Consider the following 27,620-nt stretch of genomic DNA (forward strand, 5'->3'; position numbering starts at 1 on the left):
AATGGCACTTTTGGCTACATTAGAGAACTGGAGATGAGTCCCCTGTGTTCTTTTCTGATAGGTTAGTAGTAGATCAGCTTTAGAATGCAACCCTTTCTTAGAATAAAAAATAGTAAATTTGTTCTGAAAGACAGGAAAACTGAAAACCTAAAGTCACTGTCTTAAATTTTTAACACTTATTTCATGCTACACTATTTATTTTTACCTGATAATTTTAAGTATTGTGCTACAATTTTTAATAAAGGAAGAACACAAATTTCAACCTAATTTAAAAATAAACATATATATGTTTGTATATATATATATATGTTTATTTATATATAAATGTTTATATATATATATATAAATAAATGCATTTGACAACAGCATATGCTAACTTTGACAATGACCTTCATTTTGGTACACTGCAGATTGGTCTTTTTGATACTGAACTGAGGAAAAATATATTATATCCAAAGGTCCTCCTTCAATGAGTAAATCCATAGTCAGTGATAGACTCCAACTAATTAGCAAAACTGAAAAGAGTTAGTGTGATCATTTATGAACAAAATAAAATGGGATTAATACTCAGCAGGAGAGAACAGTTACTGTCATCCACTTAAACAGGGCTTGAGTATCTGAAAATGTGAGACCCCACTTGGAATTGAAGGCTACGATGTTTGAATTATTCATCGCTACCACTCCGACACTCGCACCTTCGAGATGGCGTGAAGTTGATCACGGCTGATCTACTCAGACACGGATACCTTCTTCATGCTCCTCATCACTTGTCCACTAGTCCCCCGATCAATTTATATGATTATTTAATAGAGATGAACAATAAAACATCACATAATAGGATCAATCCAAAAGGCAGCTGCGTTTTCCTCTGCACACACAACAGCGTTAACAAACATGGCTTTCGGATTTGCACTGATAGAACACACCACGCTGGTGAAGAAACACAAAGGCTACGTCCATCTTCACCATAAAAGCATAAACGCATTACACCAACACTCGAAAAACCAAACGTTCTTCTCTGGGAACGAAGAAACCATTTCAAGTGATTCTCAATGAGGGAACCCTCACATGCCACATACTGCTATGCACAGATGCCGGCCCACATTGAAATAAAAGTTCTTAGAAATACTGCTCATTGTGAATTTAGAATAATTCTTGGTGTTACGTTTAGGACTGGAGTTTCTAAATGTTAAAGCAGTTCTACTGTCAACATACCAAACAAAACACTTATTTTTTAATGATGTGATTTAACAACCTGAGTCGATTAAAATGTATACCCTTCACCCGCACAGGTACCTGGCACCATCTGCATTTGTAAGTGCCCCAAAGCCAATGACCCATGTTCACCAAAACTACCCTGCGCTGGAGGACACTGGACAGGAAAGGATGTAGGCTGGGGGGCAGGAGACTGGTGTTTGGCCTAGGCTCTGGACCCAACAAGATTTGTGAGTTAATGAGAGAGACTTTTCCAGGCAAAGACAGAGAAAGAAGGTATGCCAGGGAGGAGACACTGCATGTGCGGAGGCTGAGGGCACTAGACAGGCCCCTGGGAAGAGGGGCAGCATTCCCTCCAATTACAGCGTAAGGAGGTCACAGGTGGGCTGGAGGGGGAGCTAAAGTGAAGCTCTCTTGGCCTTACATAGAATTCTCAAGCATTTGGCCTTTCAACCAAGAGTGATGAGAGCAGGGGAAGACCACTCCTCCCTCCCTCCCTCCCTCCCTCCCTCCCTCCCTCCCTCCCTTAACTTCATTATGCACAGGACCAAAGAGATCCGTGACACTCTCAAATAGATTTCACAGGCAGGCAGCTGTGGGGGGTAAATAAAGCCAGACACTCACTTCTCTGGGGCTTAGGTTGGCTAAAGGGAGGTGACATTATGCCAGGGTCCATGATTACGGGCTTTAGGAAGTGAGTCAAGTGTACAAATAGCATGCAAAAAGATGCCATTTCTCGAAAGGCCTTTGGACAGCGGGGCACGGAAACCATTTAAGACTCATCTCTTAAAGACATTATAAAAATCTTTTCAAGTGGAATGGTAAGGCCTCCCATTTATTGGTTGCATAAGATTAACTAACCTCTTCACAAGTCAGTTTCCTTAGCTGTAAAATGAGGGTAATGATCTTGACCTCATGGGTCAATAAGAATAAGTAATGAATAGTTTTAGCACAGCACCTGGTACAGACTAAACCTTCAACAGAAGGTCCCTAAAGAGGGAAAGGCTAGGGGCAGGGGTGACCCAGGCTTTAACAAGACAGAAGCCCATGTTTGTACTGAGGCTTCTATCACTTTTCACTTTCTGCAGCTGGGTGAACTTAGAGACCATTTTAAACTTGCTTGGACTCAGTTTCCACATTTGAAAAGTGAGCATGATATACCTACCTTGCAGGGTTGTGATGAGAATTAGGAGAGATGGTATTTGTTAAGATCTGTAGCACAGAGACCGGCATACAGTATAAACGCACATATGATAATATGTATGGAGAGGATAATGTTTCTCAAATGCACACGGACAACATTAACATTGGCCATTGTATCTTACTTCACATCCTCTGACCACAGCTACAGGTCAGAAAAGTTGGATTGCACAAACACAGTGGCAACATCTTTCAGGTGGCATGTTGGTTCCACTAGTACCAATACATTATGATAGCCTATCACAAAAAAGTGGCTGAGGTACATCATCCATATTTTATTTTGTTAATGCATCATAAGAAAGTAACTTCATCATTCAGAATTCATTATATGAAATTAAAAAGAATTCAGTGTTCCCTGACTCCCTAATTTGGCACGTTGAGGAATTTCCTCTATACACCAAGACCCAAAATACATTATTTTCTAGATAAAAAAAAAAAAGAAAGAATCATAATAGTGAGAAAGAAGGAAACATGCATATATACAAGTGAGCTGAAAAGTCACAATACACAAGAATTGCTTTTGGTGAAAAATACCGCATTCGGTGGTGCCAAGTGCACCCCCGTGTACAATGCACACCCACGGTTCTGTGCACATTATACACGGGATTGTTAGGCCCATGCTGTGCAATCATTATACCCACGTATAATGCTCCTCCTTATCCTCCCCCCCCCCAAATTGGGCAAAAAGTCATATTATACATGGCAAAACACAGTAATCTTGCCAAATGAGCAGCACGTCATGTCCTTAGAATATGTTATACTAGAAAGCTAGTAGCAATGCAGGCCAGGAAGGCAATTTAGTTTCAAGTTTTCATCACATATGGGCCAAGTTCTAGGATACTTCACTTAAAAAGGGACAACCTCAGAGTGAAATCTTGCCAGAGGCTTGATCTGGATCATATGTGTACGTACAGACTTCTCTGTTTTGACATTCAACACGCTCAGCATTAACTCCAGAAAGTTGCAGTAGCTGACAGAACAAAATGCTTTAGACTCAGACAGAGAAAATGGCAAACAATTTGAAGCGGCATCTCCCTACCTGCCCACCCATATCATCCCATCGCTTTTGTCTGTCAACGTATGTTGAAAACATATGTAAAAAGTTGATACTAAAGGCAGGAATTAAGAAAAAGCCATTTTTTGATGGCTTTTAAGCACTCGAATGCTTTAGAACCTCCTTCAAAATGCGAATTCGCAGATACTATTCCTTTGTTGCTTTAATTTGAAGCTCAATGGAATCTAGATTCTCTAATAAGCAGTTCCACGCTCATTTCGGTGAGGCTACACTCAGGAGTCTGTAAAAACTACGCTACTGACTCCCTACAAAGGGGACTTGAGCACGTGGCTGTTTTGGCTAGAGAAGCATTTCAACAACTTTCTGCAAAACTAAGATAAAAAAAAACAGTGGATGAGAACTACAAAGAGCGATTCTACAATCAGAAAACTCTGTGTCCCAAATATGTTCTACACTGACATAAGTTGTTGTTTTTAAGATGCATTACCCAGTCCTTCCACATTCAAACAGCGTATGAAACTCGAATTAGGATGTGTGTGCACGGAGAAAAGATCTGTATGTCCAAAGCCACCCACGGGCAAGGAAGTCTTGTCATTGGGTTGCTCCGTGTTGTTTTGGTGTCACTCATCTGCAGGCCACTCGAGGGGCCCACCCCCCGCTCAGCACTCCAACTCCTCCATGACCTCCATGACGATGGTCCGAGGGCCTGTCAGAATCAGGTTGCTCACGGTCCGGTAGTCTACATGCAGCACGTTGAGCCCATTGACAGAGACGACAAACTGGCAGACCTGAAGGCAAGACGAAGGAAAAGCATCCGTTATGGCTCCTGGCTGTTCACAGTCCTCTCACAAAGGCACTGTGTGGTTCTCACAGGCCACGCCATCCTGAAAATACCCAGCCACTCCCAGCTGGCAACAGCAATTCAATCATTTCCAAGAAACTACACTTTTCCTGGAAGGCAATATAATGGAGAAAGCATTTGTTGTAGAGATTTTACAAAATTGGATTTAAATCCTCACTTGGGAACTTACTAGCTTCAGCCAGGTATTTGCATTCCTGAGCTTTCTTTTCCTCAACTGTAAAGTAGGGATGATTAAAAGTAATGCCAATAATACCACCTATAAGATTGTTTTAACATCTACATGGGGTAAAGTATGTGAAGCTTCTACTACGTTCCTCTGACCCTCTGGGGTACTCAATACATAGTCACAGTATTTATGGCTGTTATTATTCATTCAGGCCCAATGTATAGGGGGACCCCATGGCCCGGTATTTCTAGGACAGTCTTCTTTTATTCCTATCCTTCCTGCATAATTATTAGTAGTGCCTCCTTTGACTTGCCAAGGTGTCCCAGTTAATAAATAATGAGAGGCCCCTCTGGATATGTCATGGGGAGCTTGTTACTGACCCACAGCCACTGCCCCAAATGAAAGTTCTTCTCGTGAAGTTCATGGTGGCAGCAGGTACTGGGTGTTTTCACTTAGCTGGCACGCATGAACAGATGGTATATCCGCTGTATGTCTGAAGATGTAGATATTTGATATGAGCGATTTGGTTATGTTCACTCAAATAGAAAATGGAGAAAACACAGATCTCCAGCTGTCAGTGATAAGAGCAAAACAGAATCAAAGAGACTGTAAGCCCATACAGTACCTGGCACAAAGCAAGTACTTGTTGGAGGCTGAATAATATCCTGACCCCCCAATGATGGCCATGTCCTAATCCCCAGAACCTATAAATATGTTAGTTTCTACATGGCAATGGAGAATTCAGGCTGCAGATGGAACTGGGTTGCTAAGCAGCTGATTTTAACAGAGAAATTACTCTGGGTTACTCAGGTGGGCCCAATGTAATCAGAGGGGCCCTTATAAGAGAAATTATCACTTTGCTTAGTGGGAAAATAAGAAAATAAAAAGAAAATAAAAATGGGAGAGAAAGACAAATGGGAAGAAGGGAAAGAAGGTGGGTTCAGGGGAGGGAACGGGGAAGGTTTGGTTGACATTGGTTAACTTAATGATGTTTCCTACGTCTGTTGTTCTGCTGTTACGATAACATTTCTTTAGGTACAATGCCCGAGTAATTCCTGTGCACACTTGCTCCCAATTATTAATTAATCACCATTAACTCAAATATTGTGAAAATGCTGAAACTCTTGACAACCATCCTTTGGGGTTGCCAAATGGGAGGGCAGAAGTTGCCAGGTGCGCTCATGCTCTGCCTCGCCCTGCGCCAGCGCGCAGGGACGAGATGTGCCTGTGTCTTTGAACCTCACCTTCAGCACTGAGGCTCAGCCAGAGCTGTATCCTATCCCTCCCATGCAGTGCTTGTTTGAAAGGTCAATATTTGGAAGTTAGGAAATTTTAACATTAAAAATACAGATTTTTTCCATTTTTATTACAGTGAAAACACTTAATTATGTTTCTTTACATATTAAGTCACTTGTCGATAATTTTTAGTTTACTAGTCGCCATCTGATCTTCAACTGGACCTGATTATAATTGTACTATACCCATGAAGGTAGGAGACGTGTCTAGGGCGTGTTCTAAGGAGGCTCCTCATTTTGAAGCTGAATGATTGAAAAAAGAAAAGCTATTATCAACCTATTAGGACTAGTAGCAAATAATGACTTAATAAACATGAGGTTATGAGTCCCCTGTATGAAGGAACCACCTGTGTTGACAAACGGCCCCCCTCATCAGTTTAAACATAATGAAAAGTAACATTTTTAGTTAACCTCACTCTGCAGCTTGCTATGGATTTTATAATCACTGTTAATTATTCTGCATGAAAAGACAGAGAAAATTATAGCCATTGATTCCAGCAGTTAATTGGGTGTTAATGGAATGTCATTTTGCATTGTGGTCAGAGAATATGCTTGTCATGATTTCAATCTTCTCGACTTTGTTGAGACTAGCTTTCTGGCCCATCATGTGATCTAGCCTTGAGAATGTTCCTTGAGCACTGGAGAAGAATGCATAATCTGATGATCTGGGTCGAAAGGCTCTGTAAGTGTCAATTATGTGCATTTGGTCTACTGTGTCATTTAAGGCCACACACACGCACAAAAAGTACAGGTTCTGGCCTTTTTGGAACAGTCTGAAGATGTAATGATATCACATCTGGATGGGCACTTGGCAATGGCTGAGAAAGGGTCACTCCCTTCTAGATGGGCACATTTTTCTCATTTCTTATCACTTCCCATTCAGTTCAAGTGGTAACTTGAACTAAAAAAAAAAGGTAATTTGTTTTCATTTGTGTGTGAATGTGTATGAACACACATTAATTTCTCAAATACCAAATTTTGTGACCAACTCACTCTTCTGTAAAATAAAGCTGATTCAAGGCTACCTAGGCATACAAACAGCCTCACCCCTGCAGGCCCACAGGCTCTCCCAAGCAGCAGAGAACAAGGGTGGGGTTGGAGCAAAAGCACCCCACTCCTGCCCCATCCCCCTTCCCTGTGCCACACCACCTGAGCACTCCTCTGGGGGTGCTGAGATTATGGCAAAACACATAGGGTGCTGGGGGGAAAACTATAGCATTTTGTACCAATTGGTGTGTGGAGATTAAATAAAATGAAGATTTAAATAGCTCAGTCCTTGCCTTCACGAAGCTTATAATTTAGTTCAGGAGGAAGAGTATCTCAGGTAGGGTCCTTTTCAAAGCAGCAGGTGATTCCTTAATAAATTCTGTTGTTTATTAAAACCCATTCTTTTCCAAGTACCAATCAAGGTACTTTACCCACTTTACCGAAAATCCTCCTAACAGCCATGGGTGACATCTGTTGGGTTTTGGCCATACACCTGCCATTCTGCTGAAAGCAACCTGGTATCTTTTTTGGGTACCACCTTTCTCCTGTGGTGGGCAATAGAGATGGGAATACCAATCAAGATGTCCTCCTGTATCCTTGGGTCACCTGACCCAACTTTGGCCAATCAGACTCTCTCCTGGACCACCGAACCTGGGGCTGAGCAACACAGAGACAAAGTTTATTTGCCCTGGGACTTAGTGCCCCAGATCAGCCCTGGTTCCTGTCCTAGTCTACCAAGCCAGGTTGTCTAGATTGCTACATTATTGATACCCTTCCAATCACTTTCTTTTTTCCCCTTATAATAGCTGTTTTCTACATTCCATGATCTGCAATACAATCCCTGTAAAAAAGACAGCATCTCAGAGTGCCGTCTTAGGGTCACACAACTAAATGCCACATCTGGAATTTGACCTCCACAAGATGCTGCAGCCCCCCATAAATACAAGTTAATCAAGTGCAATATTTACATATGTAAGTGTGAGGAAGTCTAGGTCCCCTCAGATACAGGGGTGGGCAAAGCAGGTTTACGGTGGTTCAGATGGAAAAAGACATGAAGGTTATGATTATTATAATAGCTTGATTAACTCTAAAGAATGCCACAATTTTCTCAGTTAAGGTTGGGTTGCTTTTTGTGTCACTTAAAATCCTCAACAATATGTAAAATAAAGACATTTATTTCAAGTTGTTTCCTTGAATGAGGCAAAAGGAATTTTATCACGCCTATTTTCAAGGCAGTATTTTTAGAGTCGGGCTGTTAGGAGAGACATTATTTCTCCCTAAGTGGTCCCAGCAGCTGCTGTGGTTCCAGCAGTGCTGACGTCCTGTTACTAATAATGTGCAAAATGACCAAGAAGTACAGGGACAACTCTGTCACGTATTTGGTTATAACGAACTTTGAATTAGCATCTACGGTAGACTATGTTCTGCAGATAAACATATTACAAGTAACTGCAGGAAGTGCACAGCCTGGGGAAGATTATTTTCCTTCTGTATTAAAAGGCTAATACATGCAGACAAACAGAACATGTGATGATCTCTGAACAACCTACCTCACGTACATATTACCTCCTACCTGGGCTCAGGAGACTTAGATGCCAAACATAGGTGGTAATGAGAATCCATGTGAAGATAAGATGGTTTTTTCTACTTTATCAGATCTGTTTTCAAAGATTTGATTACAATTCTCTCATTTTTCCCAGTTCATAGACAAGAAATCATTCATGAGCTCATGTGATTCTCTAAACTCAATCTACAAAAAACAGAGTAGCTTAACTTCTTAAAGAAAAGATATGGAGGGCATTATCCTCAACGAAAATGAAGAACAAAACCTTCCTGAGTCATAGGTAAGTGATGTCTCCAAGCAACAGGGCAGTGGAGAAAAGTATTACAAACCACAGTAGGTCTGGAAGGAGTTAACAGGACAAGGGAGGCAGGACTCGGCACATTTCAGGGTGTGATCAGCTGGGATAAATACCTGGGCGAACGCCATCCAGCCTTTCCTCCTGATAAGGAGCCAAACCAACCAATAATCTTGCTTCTAATTCCTCTCCCTGAGCCAGTCCTGGCAGATGTCTGACAACCTCTGGACAGACTGATGCCCACGGGACTGAGCAACTGTGCACTGGTTTTTGTGTGGCTGGAAAGAGATCATAATTATTCAGTTGTTTCATCCAAAGTGGGAGTGAGGTTGGGGAGAAACCCTACACCTAGGATTACATAAGTGTCTTCTCGCTGCTATGGAAATCTGTGTCCACCAAGACATTTCCTGGAAATGAATGTGCCCATGCATTGTTTATGTGAATGCTACTTTGCTTTCTCTCTCTCTCTCTCTCTCTCTCTCTCTCTCTCTCTCTTCCTCTCCCTCCTTGAAAGAAAATGAAAGATTAGAGGTTAAGATTGCTTGGACAAAACATTTAGCAAGACAGAGACCAAGAGAAAGTTCTGGAGACAGAAAAAGTCACAAAAAGAGGTAAAGACACAGATACAGATACAGATACAGGAAGTGCTGAGTCCTGGTTAGCAGGGTATGGAAAGCTATTTCATTACACGACACAGAGGAGAACCAAGATATTAAGGTCAACTTAATACTTAAACTCTTACTCAGATACAACATTTGGGTGTATTCTAGAAATCATTCTATCAAGCTCCCACTAAAAGTAGAATTTTCTACAAATCCATGCCAGGCACCCAACCTATTTTACTTAAATGCTACTTATGACAGGAAATGCACCAATTAATAAGAAAGCTTTGGCCAGGGTGGGGGTGGAATGGTGGGGTTACAGTCACTGTTAGAAGTTACAGTCAACACTATTCACACCATTTTCACTTTCCAGTTGTTTGGTGAAAAGTGTACACAAATACAAAACAATGGCTCTCAAATTGTAGTGCAAATATGAGTCCCATTTGGGGGCTTGTCAAATATGTGAATTCTCAGCTCTCACCCAAGACCTACCAAACCAGACTCTTTAAAGGGGGTGAGGGGGGTGCTGTTAAGAATCTGCATTTTTATTGAATACATCAGGTTATTCTAATAAAGCACTACGTTGGACAGCAGTTCTACAAAGCATACACTAGCTTTTTCCTACCAAAAGTTACTTTAAATGCTCATCCCACACCTGTTAATATTATAATAATGCATGCTATGACCACAAACATTAACAGCCTCACGTATAAAAGGAAGACTGACATTTCAGTTTTCATCATAATTATTGCTTATCTGAAGTGTATCATTTTTAGAGCTACATTTTGCTATCCTATAGACTTCAAAATTAATAATAATAATGTATGAAATGCAGAAGTTCAGAACTATCACCAGACATAACACCCAAGTTGCTCAAAACAACACCAAAAATAACCAAAGCTGCTGGCACATTAGAGCCACAGACTTTGAAAGCCACACGTGAGCCGCTGTCTTTCCAGTGCTGACGTGCCAAATATATGCCACATCCAGACCTGCTGTGAGGGAGGACGGAGGCTTCTGAGAGCCCAAGAATCAAAAATCAAAGAAGGCTGAGGGTGAACTAAAGCAATGAAAGTCCTGAGTAGATTAAGAAATATTTGAAAGCTATTAGCGTTTAAAGCTCAGGAAGAAAAGTTATATTTTGGTCGTTCTCATTTCTTTAAACCTTGCTCCAAATCATACACCCTGGTTTTCATAATCTGACATATGAGACTGTAAAAGCAAGAGCAGAAACCTTTAACGAAAGCTCTGCTTTTCGATGGATGATTTGTTACCTCTCGTGTTAACCAGGCCTGCAAAAGCCTAGCCACTTGTTTGGACCGTACACCTAGACCACTCCTTTTGTTTTATTTCTGGGGGGCAGGGGGTCATGACATAACTTCGTTCCTGCCCAGCTCTGTGGAGACATGACTGACATGCAGCACTGTGGGCGTTTAAGGCTAGAAGACTGCTCCTGAGGTCACAACTTGCCAGGTATCACGAGCGGCGCTCTGAGCTAAAAGAACATCTGATGTTTTCCCAAAGTCCTTTACTCATTACAAATTTCCAACATAATCTATCAGGTAGGTATATTACTATTATTACTGTTTTTCCGATTTCATGGTCAAAGGTCCAAATTCAGAGAAGTAACCAGAGATAGTAAGTAGTAGAGCCAGAATTAAAAAATATATTTATTTATTTATTTATTTATTTTTAGAGAGAGGGGAAGGAAAAGACAAAGAGTGGGAGAGAAACATCAGTGTGTGGTTGCCTCCATGTGTCCCCTACTGGGGACCTAGCCTGCAACCCAGGCATGTGCCCTGGCTGGGAATCAAACCACAATCCTTGGGTTCACAGGCCCACACTAAATCTACTGAGCTACACCAGCCAGAGCCGGATTTCTTAAGAATGTGGCGTTTGATATTTTCCTGCTCCATCTTTTTTTTTTTACCACTTTTTTACCACTGCTGTCATCATTAGTAGGGAAGAACATGACTGGGAGTAGAAAGGAGGCATTTTTACTCTTTTAGAATAACTCGGACAGATCTTTACATCTGGGCCAGCCCTGGTGGGCATCATCTTATTTGCCTCAACCAGCATCCAAATAACCATGTTTCTTTACAACCTGCAGGAGAAGGGGAAGCTCCCTCTCACTGCTGGAGGCTCCGATCTCCTGCTGCAAGGAGGCGAGGATTCATGACTCTTGTGAAGATGGGAAAGACTCCAGGAGGGAAGACATCACACGGATGCAAGACGCACAATTGCTCTTGGTAACAACGTCGCACATAATTCAGCCAGCAAGCCCCAAACCACACCATCTGTCACGGTGCTGCATCACCACACCGGGGTTCTTCCTGATGTCACCCGTGCCACCCGCATGCCCGTCTGGTGTGCCATCTCTGCTTCACAACAGCAACAGGACAGCAGCAGACTCAATACACCATCTCCCTCTGTGGGCGGTGAGAATGTTGGTGTCAGGTGACCAATGCCGCATGGGTGTAACCTCGCTCAGGCGAGGCACCCCCTTCGCTGGCCTATAAAGCTTAGCTAATCCACAGCAGAAACGGATTTCCTAAAAAGTTTGTCTCCAGGGACTCTCTCCTTCCTCCCGCCCTTCCTCTGCAGCAAGGATGCCCGAGAGAGTAAAGTTACGCACAGACCGACGGAGGAAGCACCAGGAGATAAACTCTAGCTCAGCTCCACACCCAGGGAGCTCAGTCATTCTGAGTCACTTGGAGTCACTCTGAGTCACTTCGCTTCTCCAAGCATCTGATAAGTTGAGCTGAAAATTTTTATATTTATCAGAGACTTTCAGCTCTAAATTTCTATGCAACCCCCCCAACAAAACCCCCACGCACTCCTGTTTATTACTGACTGAACTATTAACATATTTTGTTCACTGGTTACTGATGTGGCAAGAACTAGGCTAGGAGTTTGCATGCATTAAATTTGGAAAGGAGATGTTATTTTAACTATGTAAACTGAAGGTCAGAACAATAAAATAAAAGAATATAAGATGAGACTCTGTCTCAAGCACATATATGTTTCAGATATATAAACAATAACAACAAAAAAGACATATTATTTATCTATATTGTTAGGACACTTAAGTATAATAGTATTGATACAGGCACACAGACCAATGAAGCAGAGTTGAAAGTTCAGAAACTGACTCTCACACATGGGCATTTGACTTTGGACAAAGGAAGCCCTGCATCTTTGGGACTCTGAGCTTCCTGGATTTCCTGGAAGTCTATTTCCTTTGCCAGATTGGGGAAATTCTCCTTTATTATTTGTTCAAATAAGTTTTCCACTGGTGGCATAGACGGTAGGTAGAAAATAGACAGGGGGAGGGCAAGAATAGTATGGGAAATATAGAATCCAAAGAACTTGAGACACATGGTCATAAACTAAAGGGGAGGAATGGTAGGGGTGGGGGAGTGCAGGGTGGAGGGAAATGAAGGGGGAAATAGAACAACTGTAATGGCATAATCAATAAAATAAAAATAAAAATTAAAAAAAAAGGAAGCCCTACAGAAAAGGGGGATGTGTCAGTCCTGGCTGGGTGGTTCACTTGGCTGAGGCGTCCCAACACCAAAAGGTTGTGGGTTTGATTCCTGGTCAGGGCCACACACAAGAAACAACTGATCAATGTTTCTCTCTCACATCAATGTTTCTCCCCTGCTCTCTCTAAAACCAATAAACATATCTTTGGTGAAAAAAGAGGGATACTTTATAATGACAAAGGTTTCAATCTATCAAAAAATTTACAGTTATAAATACTTGTACCTAACAAATATATGTACCAAACATACATGCCCCCCAAAAGCCCCAAAATACATAAAGTCAAATCCACAGAATGTGAGGGATAAATAGACAATTCAACAGTAACGTGTTGAGACTGTTCTGCTCCACTTTCAATACCGGGTAGAACAATTAGGCGTAACCCCTGTCACGCACAGGCACAGCCTGGGACCCAGCCATTCCCAGACATGTGTCTAATACCACAATTACAACACGACCAACTTACATAAATCTCGAAAGCAGACAACTAATCTGCGGTCTTAGAACTCCTGGGTAACAGCTCATTTTATAATAGCTTAGGGTATACAGAAACAACTTGAAAAAATAATCTGTACATTTTTCTATGTAGTGCAATAAAAGTTTTAAGTCACCCTTTATAATGTATTAGTTATGTGACTGGGTAAGTTACACATTCTTTGAGTATATTTTACTCATCTGTAGAATGCGGATCAAGTTTATTATGAGGATCATGTCCGATTAACTACACCTAGTGTTTAATTCCAGTGAACGTTAAATACTTGCTGGTGTTTCTCTTCCACCCCTTTTCCTGCACAACCTCTCCCTTTCAAACAGCCCAGTGAATGCAGATTGTTCAAAAAGACAGAAACCACCTCATGGGGCCACACCCAAGAGAGTCAATTTGGGTCTTGGTTCAGGAAATAGAAATGATGTTGAGCTGGAGTTCTTCATTTAGAACAAAAAATAAAAATAAAAATAATAACAATGCAGGGCAATAAGAGCAAAATTCTCCCCATCCATGAGCAGCCTGCAAGGATAGAAGGCTCCGGTAGCCACTGTAAATCAGCAACACGATTCTAATGAACAGAGCAGTGGAATCGGGTTAAAACATCTCTAGCCCTGTCCATAAGATATTCACTTAAACAAAGCTGCTTCAGAACTGAAGGACTCGTGCAGTGTAAGTCGACTGGTGGATGGTCCTTCACCAAAGAGACATAAGCTGAGTCAACATTTACTGGTTACGTCTGCACAAAGAAGTCCCTATATCTATAGAATGCTTCACATTCACAAAACGTCCACGGGCAGCATGGACACTACCGAGGACTTTTGGTCACTGCCGGAGTGAGTAAACCGTGGCTCTGTGTAGTGCCTAACAGCGCTCCCTGACCCCAATACACAGTCCTTGGGGGGGGAAAGAAAAGAAAATGTGCAGCTGTGGCTTCAGTCCCCTAAATCTCTCCACCAAATATGCAACTGGCTGGGGAATGAGGCTGCGGGAAGAGGCTGGATCCAGCCCCGGGACAGACGCCGGGTTCTCTCTCCCGAGAATTACCGACTTCCTCTAAGCTTGGTGCGCTGGAAGCGTGCTGCACAGCGATGCGGTTCCCCAAAGAACAGACTGTGCAATTAGCCTTGAAGGAAAGCCAACTACTTGTAAGGATGACTCTTTCACAATAAAACAACAAAAAGCAACTTTAAAGACTTTCTGTCTGAAATTGAGCAATTCGAAGTGCCTGCTGGTTTCACACAGAACCTGCCTTCCCAGCCCCAGTGGAGCAAAGGTCTACTTCAGAGCTAGGCCAGGCTTTGGTCCACTCTGCCCAGTTGTTGGCGCTGATGGAGGTCAACCGAAGGGAGATCGTGGTGCACTTCAAGCAGGGGGACGTGTGGGGAACCCTGGTTCAGTCCACAGTACCTGGATTCCGCAGATTAGGGAGAAAACTTGCCTTCCTGGGATTCTCTCTGGAGTCGTGGGTAAGGAAGAATGGAGGGTGGTGGCTTATGCTGGCAGCTCCCATCACCTTCCCACAGGCAGCTCACGGTTGTACTGGAGCCTCTTCCAAGATCTGCCAGTGCCGAGACAGACAGCATGCTCCTGAGCTGGTGATTTCTAAGGTTGTAAGAAGTGTTTGGGCACCAAAGAGCAGCAGCCTCTGACATTATAGCCACAAGACTCCATGGACTTCCTTTACTACTGAAGGAAAGGGACCTGTCACCTGGAGCCTTTATACCACAGGGGACATGCAAATTATCTACCCCCCTCCCCTGCCCCCAGTACAGAGTTGGCTTACACTGTGCATGCAGACAGTCCCTTAGAACTCCCTGTCATCACCCCCTGGGGCTTCCAGCAGCAGGAAACACTCAACACAGATATGAACTCCCACAGGCACTTACAACAAGGAAAGAGGCTCCAGAAGGTCGGACTTCCACCCCAACCCCAAATTCTCTCCTCCATAAGAATCTCTTACCCAATTAGCAGTTTGCCCTTAGAATATTTACTATTATCCACTTAACACCCATAAGTTATCATGCTTTTTTTCTAGATTGTGCTAAAAATGCATAATTAATGTAACAGAGGTTTTAAAAGATTATTTAATGAGATGCAGGACATATCCACATAATTCACCAGGCCAATAATTGCCTTATAATTTTGTTTCCACAAATTCAATGCATTCTTCATATATCTCTCCATTCACAAGGGGTGCCACTATCTAACTTCTAAAGGTGAGCCAGTTTCAGTTCCTGATTCTACCTCCTCAGTGGTACAGTTGTCCTGAGCTGGGCTAAGCACATGCGTTCACACACTCAGCAGACACACAGGCCACCACCTCACTGATGGTGTTTTGGAGGGAGAAGTAAAAGGACTCTAAACAGGACGGAGCATGGGTGTGACAAGATCTGGGCTAAGCAACCTTAGACATTCTTTGCTAAGGCCAGTGGGAGCCCGGTGCCTCCAGGCAAGGGAGCCATGCCTCTGGTTTCTGCTCTAGAACCCCTTCCGTATTCTACCAGTACCTGGGCTATGTGCAGGATCCAGGACCAAGTGATCTGTGTCCCACGGGCTCCCCATCAGGCTAATCAGGGCTGTCTCGGTTCAAGAACTTATGCTACAGGATCCAGAGTCTCACGGTAACAATGGGTAAAGATTGGAAGTAAAGTCTCCGCCTCCCACCTCCCACGGTCCAGCAGTGGACAATGGGCATGGACAGCTCGGTGTCATGTTCTAGATCCCCTCGTCTTCAGATGCCTCACACCCAGGCCCGGAGAACTGCATGGATTTGAAGATGGGCATTCCCTCCAACATCTCTATTCCTAGAGAAACACCTAACCTCTGGCAAGAGTTTGGAACATATTTTGCCAAGAGTAGCCACTTGGAGAGAAACTGAGGACCAGAAAAATAAAATAATGCCAACATATTTGAGGGGCACCATGATCTAATGGCAGGACCAAGGTCTCTGGGTCCAGACAGGCCTGGTAGTCTGGATAGTCTGGACTATCCAGATAGTCTGGCTCCTGATTCCGTAACTCAGAATGGCCAGAGCCTGTGACTCAAACCCTTTCAACCTGAACTGTAAAATAGAGCGAAGACCCAGCTCATCAGGTTGTGACAAAGATTAGAGGAGGTGACACATATTAAGCAACTAGCACTGCATTCAGCATGATGCGCAACAAACATTGGTTCCTTCTCCCCATTATGCCTGTAGACACATTAAGTTACATTCGGCGGTCTACCCTCTGGGCCAGCTCCCCAGCCTGTGAATGTTTACTCCTGTGGCCAAACCACTGGATTCTTAGCCAGGACCAAACGCCCTCGCAAAGTCTTTACACAAGAAAGTGATTAATTTATAGGCCAACCCTGGAAAATCAACGTCCATTCTGGGCATTGGAAAACTGCTTCCAAAATGAAGTATGTATTATAGAAACATGTATAATTTTATTAACCAATGTCACCCCACTGAATCCAATAAAAAAGAACCAAAAAAGAAGTGGCAATCTGAAGGCAGGGACAAAGGGAGGACCCCCTGAAGACAGGGAGAGGTGGCTCTGCAAAGCCAAGGACAAGGGACTCCAAAAAACCAACCGTGCCAACACCTCGATCTCAGACTTCTTGTCTCCGGAATTGTAAGAAAATAAATTCCTCCTAAGTAAAAAAAAAAAAAAAAAGAAGAAGAAGAAGAAAAAAAAAAGAAAGAAAGCAAACTGCGTCCAGGAAAGCTTTCCAGATGGCCATATTTAGCCTGATCATATTTCTCCTGTCTTTTATAAAGTAGCCGAACTAGCTGTGTTGTGTACACAACTACAGTTCACTGCAACCAGTTTTTTTTTTAGAAGTTTGGAGAGAAAAGGCCAGAACTTCTGTCTTCAACACTTCATCCATTTTATGTCTCTGCCCCAAGGAGCAAGAAAGAAGGCACAAGAAAGAGACAGTTTCTGCTTACAGAGACAGTGGTGGAAGATTCTAGAGAATATCATATAACTCCATATGCAGTAGCATGCCCATGGTACAATGCCCAAGGAGAGCCCTCTACCCCGTCATCAGGCCACCCTCTACTCTCCCTTCCTGGATGGATCTCACATTCATCCCTTCCTCACGCTTCTACTGAGGACATTTTGGGAATCAAATATTGGGAAGAACATGAACATAAATAGGAAGGAGGAGCTTTGTGGTGGTCAAGCTAGAACTGTATGTCCCAGGCTCCCTGGACACACTTCAAGGCAAAGATGAGGGACTTGGAGACAGCAACATGCTGATGACATATGCTGGCCAATGTCCAGGATGAGCTGGATTACGGGCCTGGAGTTCTGAGAGAGTTGGGGGGTAGAGTCCCCTTTGGGAGTGACAGATACAGAGGGGATGGGTGAAGTGGGGGGCAGTGGGTAAGGAATTGTTACTACACAATGCAACACCTAATTATAGACAACTGTGCATTTTTCCAGGTATTTCTCTCTCTATGTATCCTATTTCCACAAGATCAGAAGCTCCTGAGAGAACAAGTTCAGAATCTCCAGCATCAGAGACACGTAAGTCATGCCTCACATGTGGGTCTGCAGTGCTGGATTCCAGCATTCACAGACAGGGGACTATGTGGGCCTTCACCTCCCCTGACCTGGTGAAGGCAGGTGACGGTCATGCCTTCCAAGGCATGGTGTGTGCCTGCTCCTGGCTCTATGAGCTGTCACCTGATCTCATCAACCCCAGCTGCGGGTATGTGCAGGCAGCCATTCGCCCAGGACACAGCTTGGTTAGGGCACTGTGGTCCCTGTGGTAACACAGCTGGTCACATGTGGCCCCGCAAAGGCGGCTTTCTTCTCCGAGGTGTGGAGGGGCTCCTTGGGGTCTCCTTATGCAGATCGCTGCCTGTCCCCACGCCAGCAGAGCTCTGCCCCATTTAAATGGGTCATGTCCCATTTAAGCTTCTGCTCGTGAACTTTCCACAAGTCAGCATGACTTCTGCCAAATCAGGGGGTTCCAGGATGAGGTATGAAGAGGGAGGAAAAAATAAACATTTCAGCCATCTTTTAAAACTAAAGACCCAAAGTATATCTGGGTCTTTAGTTTTAATAGGAATTAATAGGAAATTGACCTCCATCCCTTAAGCTTTCCTTGTGACAGAATGCAATACGTTATCCTTTCTTTTAAAAATCCTCTGTGGCACCATGGAGCCTTCCCAGGGGACAGGCCACAGATGCTCGCTGGCAGCCTCCCCGTCAAGTGGGGTTGCAACCCCATCCTGAAATTCCATCCCTAGGTACAAGGCAGGCAGCAAAGCTGTGTTTATGCTACCAGTTGGGGGAAGCTGGGTTCCTTTCCTTTCTTCTTTTTTTGAAGTTAAATGTTATATTTTGAGATAATAAATACACGTGCAGTTGTAGGAAATAATACAAAGGGGAAAAAGTTATACAGCGAGATCCCACATACCCTCTACCCAGCTGTCCCACAATGAAAACATCTGGTTCAAGTGTAGTTCAATGTCATTACCAGGACACTGACATTGACATAGCCAAACTAGAGAACACTGGCAGCATGCCAAGGATCCTTCCCGATGCCCTTCATGGCTGTCCCCACTTCCCGTCCCTCTCCAGTCCTGAACCGCCCCAGCAACCACTCGCCTGTGCTCTATTTCTATATTGTGACATTTTAAGAATGCTATATAAATGGAATCATCCAGTATGTAAGTTTCTCAGGTTGACTTTTTAAAATTCAATATAATTTCCTGGAGATTCATTCACACTGTTGCATGTCTGAATAGTTCATTTCTTGTAAGGAGTTCATGGTGTAGATGTACCACAATAGGCTTAACTTTTCACCCATTGAAGGACATCGGGGTTGTTTCCGGGCTTGGGGGAGGCAGGGTTTCTGGGACAGCACAGGGCACAGCTGTAGGGATTCAAAGATGAGAGCATGAGCAATACGGACTCGAAGACGGGTTTGGTTGTTTGTTTTGCTCCGTGTCAATTCTGACATCAACTGGAACGAATATATTTTCTGGTGTGCTTGTCACTGATAATAGGTTTCAAGGAAATGCCTCAGTACCCAAGGTCCACCACCCATATGTCTCCGCGATGTATTTCAAAGTCGCACGGTGGAGCACTGCCTTGCACCCGCATCTGAGGCAGGAAGAGACACACAGCCCCTCATTCCACATGCAGGGATTCATCATGCAGCATCGTGTCCGCCTGTTCAGAGGCCTGGGAAGGTCATTGGCTGCTGCACATCAAAACCACCAGGCGGTTTCTGAAAAGTGCTCACGTGTGGGCCTCACCCCAGACCAATGAACCCGTTTCTTGGGTATTTTTGAGGAACAGCCCCAAGGGATTCTGAGGTACAGAGGAGGTTTGGGAACACTCAGGGGTCTTTGTGTTCTTGCTCATGCTTGTTTTATACAAGAGGGTTAGATGTAAGCCCTGTACCTTAAAGTGCACAGGAAGAACGGGAATTCACTCTTCACCTGGCCCTGAACAACCAACTTGGGTCTCGGTTTTTTTTCCTAACAAGTAAAATGGAATTAATAGTATTTACCTGTATTTTGAGAAATTGTGAGAATTCGATCATAGAGGTAACATTCTCCGACACATGTCTTATAAAAGCACAACACTGTTATTGTTATTGTTAAGAACAGTTGACCATAACATAAACTCAGAGAGCTCCTGTTACTGGAATGATTATGACGGTAAGGGCAGAATAGAGGAGAGACGGAAATAACAGCAGGGGGTGTCCAACAGGCCGAGCACTGAAGCTGCTCTAGTACAATGCACACGTCTCCTTTAACAGCAAGGTCAGGGGATCAGAGCCGAGTTCTGGAGAGCTCACTCACCCCTGGAGGTGGATCCCTTCACTTCTGTGGGCCTCGCTTTCTTTATGTATACAACAAAGAAGTCAAACTGCGGAATTCTTTCTCCTTTCCTTTCAGCTTTATTGGAAGATTCTTATCATACCCCACCCCCACCCCCAAATCCTAGGAAGTGGGTCCATAGCTGTCACTGATTCTCAAAGAAGCATACAACCCTCAAATCATGTTAAGAACCAGTAAAAACTTTCTGGCTCCAAGTTTCGGATTATTAGTAGTGTGAGTTGTACTACCACTGGTGTTGGCAATTCAACAGACATTTACATAATGGGCGAATTTCAAAGATATTTCATCTATAAATCTACCCAGTGCAAAATCCCAGTGAGAGCCAAGAAAAAAAGGTCATCAATAACCGTTAAACATTGTCCATGGCTTCCTTCACCTCCCAGAAGTCAAAGTAGTTTGAAGGTGATAGCATAGGACCTAGAGAGGTACTGTGAGGGCCACAGCATCTTTGGGTCCCTGTCAGTCTGCAGGTACACAGACCCTGCACTCTGGTTCCACAGTAGCACCAGCAAGAGGAGTATGTTTGTGCCTGGGGGCTGAAGGACAGATGGGACAGAAAATAAAGTCCTGACACAAAGAGACAAGTCTATAGATGAGATCCAGACAGAGTAAGAACCTGAACCAATGTCAGACAAAACACAGAATAAGCAAAACCAGAAACTAAACCCCTGAGTGGAACAGGTGTCTGACGATGCTCAGCACAGACTTTGTCTAAGGCCTCAAATAGTCACGGCCTCAGAGTCTCCACTTGGTGTCAGGACAACGTAGGGCTCATGCTTTGGGGCTTCGTGTGGACAGAAAATACTCATCAGGGGCACAGCTCAAGTACGGAGTCTCACATTACACCCCAAGGATCAACAGATTTGGGCTGCTTGGATCCTTGGAATACAGAACGTTAAGAGACAAAGACATAATCTTTCCAGTTTCCAAAGCTCAATCTTTACACTTTTAAACACTTGGTGGATTTGAATTTACTACCGTGCCGGAATCCCATCAGTATCCTATTCTTGGAGGACACAGCAGCACAATGAAAGCCAGTGCAGAACAGTCCCAAATGCAATACTGTGCTTCTGTCCACAGGACCATCTACATACACCCTACGACACCAAGGGCATTTTTTGTCTATATCTTCTCTTGATATATTCAGTTCCACATGTATAAAATAATGGCTCTAAAGCATGTGATCCAGATCCAGGAATATCTGAATTCATACATGAGTCTTAACCTTAGGCAAAATTCTTAACCATGACCCCCACCCTCTGCCACACCGCTGAAGCTAATGTTTTTCCATCTGTAAAAATGGAGAAAATACTTATGTCCCAGGACTGTTATCATAAACGATAAAACCGAGATAACACACCTAGCACGGTGCCCAGCACACACTGTCACTGAACAAACACTGCATACATTTATCTTAGCACTGTTTCCCCTAGTTCTGCATGAAATGTTCTGATTTGGGCGCAGGTGCCCAAAAATGTTAAATGGAAAAACTACCTGTTTAGGCAAATAAGTTCAGTGCTGTCTGTCTCTATCTTTGATGGAAATATAGGGTGTGGACATCCATGGATATGCTCAAATTCTTTTAAAAAATAAAAACAAGTAGTAACTTTGGGCCAGGCAAAATGCTAGGGATTTTCAGGTAAACCATCTCGTAGTTGCTGGGCTGCAGTACATTCTATATGTGCCCATCCGTCTTAGAGTATAGGGATAGGGCTTTGGTAATAACTTCCAGGAATTATTTACTACCTTAGAAATAGGAAGACTTGAATAAGAATAAATAGAATCAGGTCACTGAACTCTAAAAAAATTTTGAGTACCTTTAAAGTGTCATGTAATTTGGAAGGTGCTAGAATGCAATTCACTAGCCACCTGCTACTTTAATTAGTTTTCTTACACTTGTAAAGCAAAAACAGTGCCTGAGCTAGAGTTTCCACTATCCCTAGCCACAGAAATTAATTTATAGACTCAAGAAATATGTATTGAGCATACAATAAAAAAGAATTAGATACTGTCCCTGTACTCATAAGGTGCATGTCTTAGAGAGGTTAAAAGAAAATAAATACATCTGTAAAAAAGAAAACAGGGAGGAGTGAGAGAAATGAGGGGTCTGGCAGGTACCATAGCCCTGATTCACCTTACTGCACCCCAACCTCCCTTTCTCTTGCCCTGTCAAAGCTGGAAAATGAAATATGCACATTTCCAGCCCCCTGTGAAGTGACTGCACAATGCAGCTCCAGCCAATGAGATGTGAACGGAAATGCTATGAAGAATTTCCATCCAACACACAAAAGGAGGAGACAAGTAAGGTGAGGTGTACAGGATAAGGAGCCGTGCTGTGAGAAGCCAGGGCGAGAGAATTCTAGGAGGAAGAAATGGCACGTTCCAAAGTCCTATGGAGAGAAGACAATCACTGGTGGGAGAAACTGAAAGGTGATCATGGAGGTGGGTGAGCAAGGGGGTGAGTGGCAGGAGAGAACATCTGAAAGCCAGGTAGAGTCACATCACGCAGGACTGTGCAGGGTATGGTGGGCCTTTTAGAATTTCTCTTAAAAGGGTGTGTGGAACCACTGAAGGATCTCAAAGAGGAGGGTGGCAGAACCTGACCTCCTGTGGCTGCAGGGTGGGGAGCGGATTATGAGGCTGCAAGAACAGAGGTAAGGGGACCAGTCAGAACCCCTGGAATCCTGGTGAGATGACAGTGGCTTGGATTCAGGGAAATGAAGAAAAACAGATACACTTGAGATATGCTTTGGAAGTGTCTTGAATTGGAGGGAGGAGAGAAAAGGAAGCATGACTTCTGGCCTGAACAATTGGGAGGATGGTAATGATTACTCACTGAGATGGAAGAGACCAGGGGAGGAGCAGGAATGTGCAAAACAAAGCATTCAATCAACTCAACATCCCTAGTTCCTGCTCCAGTGATCTGGCCCTGCCCGATGAAGGTTGTCCCATGTTGTTCTCGGTCAAGTCACTTTTCCCCAATTGCTGTCTGTCCCTCTGAAAACCATAGTGGTAACTGTAATATCAACAATGTTTTGATTTCATCTGATAGGAAAGAAATGGTGGGCAGAATACGAAACTGCAGCTTAAAAGCAAAACCACAGACTTAGCACATGACTTTATGGAAGTTTGGAACTTTGGAAAGAAATGAACTGTGCAAACATACAAAAATTCCCATGAGGCTCCAGGTCTTGCACCGGTAATGTTCCTGACAAACATACACATCAGAGTTGATAATTAAATACTGGCGTGAACAATTGGCACCTGACCCATCACTGGACCTAAAGCTCCATGGGGGCAGGGACCTCACTGGCTTGGCTCCCCACTGGCCCCCAGGAGACATCGTATGCAACAGACACTCAATAAATATTTGCTGAACCATTTTTTTCTGGTCAGTGACAGAAGTTGTACCCAGGGTCCCCTATCCCCTCCCTGTTTGTTAATAGAACCTCCATTTTTTTTTCTGGTCATGTGGCCATTGTATTAGTTTCCAGGGCAACCATAACAGATACTGAATAAAAACTGGGTGCCCTCAAACAACAGCAATGCACCGCCTCAGAGGCTATGCTCTCTCTGATCGCTCCGGGGGCGAATCCTTTCTTTCATCTGCCAGCTTCTTGTGTTTACTGACAATCCTTTGGCTTGTAGATGCTCCTGCCAGCCACATGGCCACCTTCTCCACGTGAGTCTTCACACTGTCTGTCTTTATGCTGCATCTGTCTCTATTTCCAACCCCACACCCCCTCTTTTTCAAGTACCCCAGTCCTATTGAATTAGAGCCTAACTTAATGATGTCGTCTTAACTTAATGACCTCTGTCAAGACCCTATTTCCCAGTAAGATCACATTCTCAGGTACTGGGGATTAGAACTTCAATATATCTTTTTTTTTTTTTGATCCTCATCCAAGGATACATTTATTGATTTTACAGAGAGAGGAAGGGAGAGTGAAAGAGGGAGAAAAATATCAATGTGAGAAAGAAACACTGACCCATATGTACCCCAACCAGGGACCAAACCCACAGCTTAAGTATGTGCCTTCACCAGGAACTGAACCCTCGACCTTTTGGTGCCTGGGATGACCCTCCAGCCAACTAAGACACACTGGCCAGGGAAAAATTTCAATATATCTTTTTTTCTGGAAACACAATTCACCCCATCATAGTCACCCAGAATAAACTCAATATTTCCCAGATTCCCTTGCAGCTGAATGCGGCTGTGTGTGGCCATGTCTAGGAATTATCTTAAAGGAACAATAGTGCCCTTCTTCTTCCTTTCTTCCTTTGTGAGTGACTGGAATGCACATCTAAAGGCGAGACTTCCAGCACCCATCCTAGACCACGAAGTGACCTTGGCAATGGCCGCTGAGCCGAGGGAAACTACCAAACAGGTGATCAGAGACCGCGGAAACATACCTGAGCCGTGGGCCGACCTCCCTCCAGCTCTTACACGACAAGGAAACACTCATCTTAATCCTCGTTTTGAAGGATTTTATGTCGCTCATAAAGGAGCCTAATGAGGGCTGATATAAGGCTCCAAACTGAGGGATTCTCGGCAAGTCACACACCAGAAGTGACAGTAAAGACACTATTATGTTTATCTTTACTTTCCAAGATATTTGGTTTGGTCAAGAATAAATCCATGAGTACAGCTTTGGAAGCAGATGCCCTGCCTTGGCTGGGACGGTTCTGAATGTGTCTCAGGTATCTCAGGCCAGTCTGGTGGTGTTGAGGGTGGGGGTGGGTGCCGGGGGGGGGGGGGGGGGCGTCCCCTGACCTTACACCTGGAGGCATCTCCAGGGACCCAACAGGAAGAAAGCTCAAGGTAGAGCCTGGAGCAGATCAACTTAGGAGCAGCTCAGGATTGCACGAAGATGTTCCTATAATGTGCCATGTCTTTGCTTTGTAAAAGATGACTTTTTCTACAGTTGTGAATAAAAGTGTTTAGTTTCAACTTGGTGTTAAACAAGCTTAGGAGTAAGCAAGAAGAAGCCCAGTGATACAAGCGTAGCAGTCAGCGGGGACTTCATGTAACGCCAGCCATGGTGGTGCTGAGATGCACATGTGAACAGCCCTGAAACTGAGTCCCATCTGCTGATCGATGCACCTGACACTTGAACTGTTGGATGGTGCTCACTGAACATCCACCACGTGACGGGCAGGGCTTGATGCTTCGTATATATTTTCTTATTTATCTTTCAGTTACGTCATGTGGCCATACTCATTGCCATTTTAAGAGGGAAAACAGGTTTGGGATTTCTAAAAAAGTGACAGAATTGCAACAGCACACTGCAATAAGGCAGAAGCCTATGATCATCTCGAGTCCCACGATATCCCATTTCTGCTACTGTTTTGTAATTTTGTGTTACATGTTTGCAAATACAAACTGACTTAAGCAAGAATCAGCTAGAAGATGCAGAATAACACAGTGACTGTAACAAGCAATATAATAATTATACCTACAACCATTTATGGAATGTTTATTATGACTACTTTTTTTACCTGTTAGTGGGGGAGGTGGGGGTTAAAATCTCTTTTTAATAGCCAATCTCGCACTGTAGTTATGATTCTTTGCATTCTACTTCTCCTGTTAAATTACTGTGTGGTTTCTTTTTCATGACTGGACTCAAGCACAAGTCGCTACCAGCCAAGGTCCCATGGTGTGTTACATGCTTGTATTTCCAGCCCCGTAAGTGCCGAGGGCATGATTCCGATCGGGAGAAGCTGCCTGCAGAGAGAAGCGCTGTGTCCTCAGGGACTCACCCTTCTGACCCACCGTCAGTCACTGTGACCCACGGTTTTACCAACTGGAATTTCTGGCAAACAGAGGTAACCTCTGCTCAGATGTCTGCCTACAGGTTCTGTGTTCTGATTTCCCTGATGGGGCCACTCAGGCACTCCCTTCTGAAAAGCAGCTACTGTCTCACACACCTGCCTCATAGAGGCCTTGTGACCTATTATGACTGTTGGAAGTGCCACTTGGGAGGTGAAGAATTGGGGGCTTAGATCCGACTTGAGCAGTTGTCCTGGGCCCTACAGAAGGGGTGCAGTTGGGACGCAAACGTCCAGTGTCTGACACTAGGCCCTTGGCCTTCATCATGTGACCCAGCACCAGGCACATGCTGGGCACTAACTAGGAGTCCTTGGTGAGCACAGGACTGGCCACAAGAGAGAGAAAATGTGACGGGTCCAACGAAGGGCAGGAGAACGACTGGCAGGAAGTCGGACATGCTTCTGGGGCTTTCTGAAAGTGGGGGAAGAGGGTGTTCTGGGAGTGGGGTTGCCAGGCGCAATTGGTCAGCAAGGGCCTGGTATCCTCCGTATCCAGCAGAGAGTGGCCGTGGCTGTCCAGACAAGCTGGGGAGCAGCAACATGGGGCAAACGGGAGGAGTGGGCAGAATTCTTGGGGCACAAGGCAAAGGCAATTTAGACTGGAGAGGCTGGAGTTCAGGGCCAAACATCATAGAGGCCTGAGGAGCGGAGCCAGAATGCTGTCTGACTCCCAAATCCCAGACTAATTTATGGTAACAGAAATGATGACAGTGCTTGCGTCCAGTGGGAGGGGACTGACTGGCAGGAGGGAGGTCTCTGCAGCGTGGGAAATGGGCCTGGTAGCTGGGTGCCCAGGTGCATACGTTTGACAGAACATACGCAGCTACACACTTAAAAGCTGTGCGTTTCGTCACACAGAAATTACTCAGTTTAACACACAATTTTACAAAGCTCCTGACCTTTCCTCCCCTGACTCATTCATCCTCACTGGGGGTGACTAGCCCCCAAAGGGGAAAAAAGGACTTTTAAGTGTGTGTGCACACACACATATATAAACATATATACATACACACACACAGAGTATATAAACAGGTATATATAGTGTCCGAATCTCATGGGGAAGGATGATCAAGAAAAGAAATGTCCTAAAAAGGCTCCTTTAGGGGAAGGTCACGAAAAAACAGGTTGAGAGACCCTGACCCAAGTCACTGCTCCCCCTCCTTCCAAACTTCTCCTCACACTGCAATCTAGTCACGGCTTTCACTCTTTTCTTCTAGGGAATCATGGCCCCTCTAGGTTTCTTCTACATGGACTAAATCCTCTGTGTGTGCATCTCAACACATGTGTGAACACACTTCAATCATGTGCATGCCCATGCACACACCTGCACACACACACACACACACACACACGGTACACAGGCTTAGTTGGTTTCTGTTCGTTCTCTACATCTGAGCTCCAGCATCCTTTCCTCAGGGGGCCGTTCCCCATTCTCCCTCCCAGAGCCCTACACAAACCAGAAGCTGGTACTCAGTTTATAATTCTACGTTTAGGAGTGAAATTATTTGATGGGTGTCTCTCTCCCTTTCTAGACTGTAAACCCCCGAAGGCCTAACCGAATGTGTAGCACGTGGTAGGTGGTCCGTGAATACTGATGGGGCGAGCGCTGTGCAGAGAGGCCCCGTCTTCCCAAGGGCCGTCGGAGTCGGACCTGGAGGATGACTAAGGAAGGGCGCAGAGCAGAGAAGGGACCCGAGCGGAGGCCCCGAGAGC

General features: G+C 44.2%; 1 protein-coding gene across 1 annotated transcript in view; it reads right to left on the reverse strand.

Annotated features, from left to right (window-relative positions):
- Positions 1–2,670: 2,670 nt before the first annotated feature.
- Positions 2,671–27,620, reverse strand: part of DEPTOR (DEP domain containing MTOR interacting protein) — a 116,690-nt gene continuing 91,740 nt past the window's right edge. The window contains exon 9 of the mRNA XM_037166621.2: positions 2,671–4,218. Coding sequence (XP_037022516.1) covers positions 4,090–4,218 — 129 coding nt within the window. The 3' untranslated portion in view covers positions 2,671–4,089. The remainder of the gene's footprint in view (positions 4,219–27,620) is intronic.

This window comes from Artibeus jamaicensis, unplaced genomic scaffold (genome assembly GCF_021234435.1).
Source record: "Artibeus jamaicensis isolate MK-2021 breed Jamaican fruit bat unplaced genomic scaffold, CSHL_Jam_final scaffold_916, whole genome shotgun sequence".
Lineage (NCBI taxonomy): Eukaryota > Metazoa > Chordata > Mammalia > Chiroptera > Phyllostomidae > Artibeus > Artibeus jamaicensis.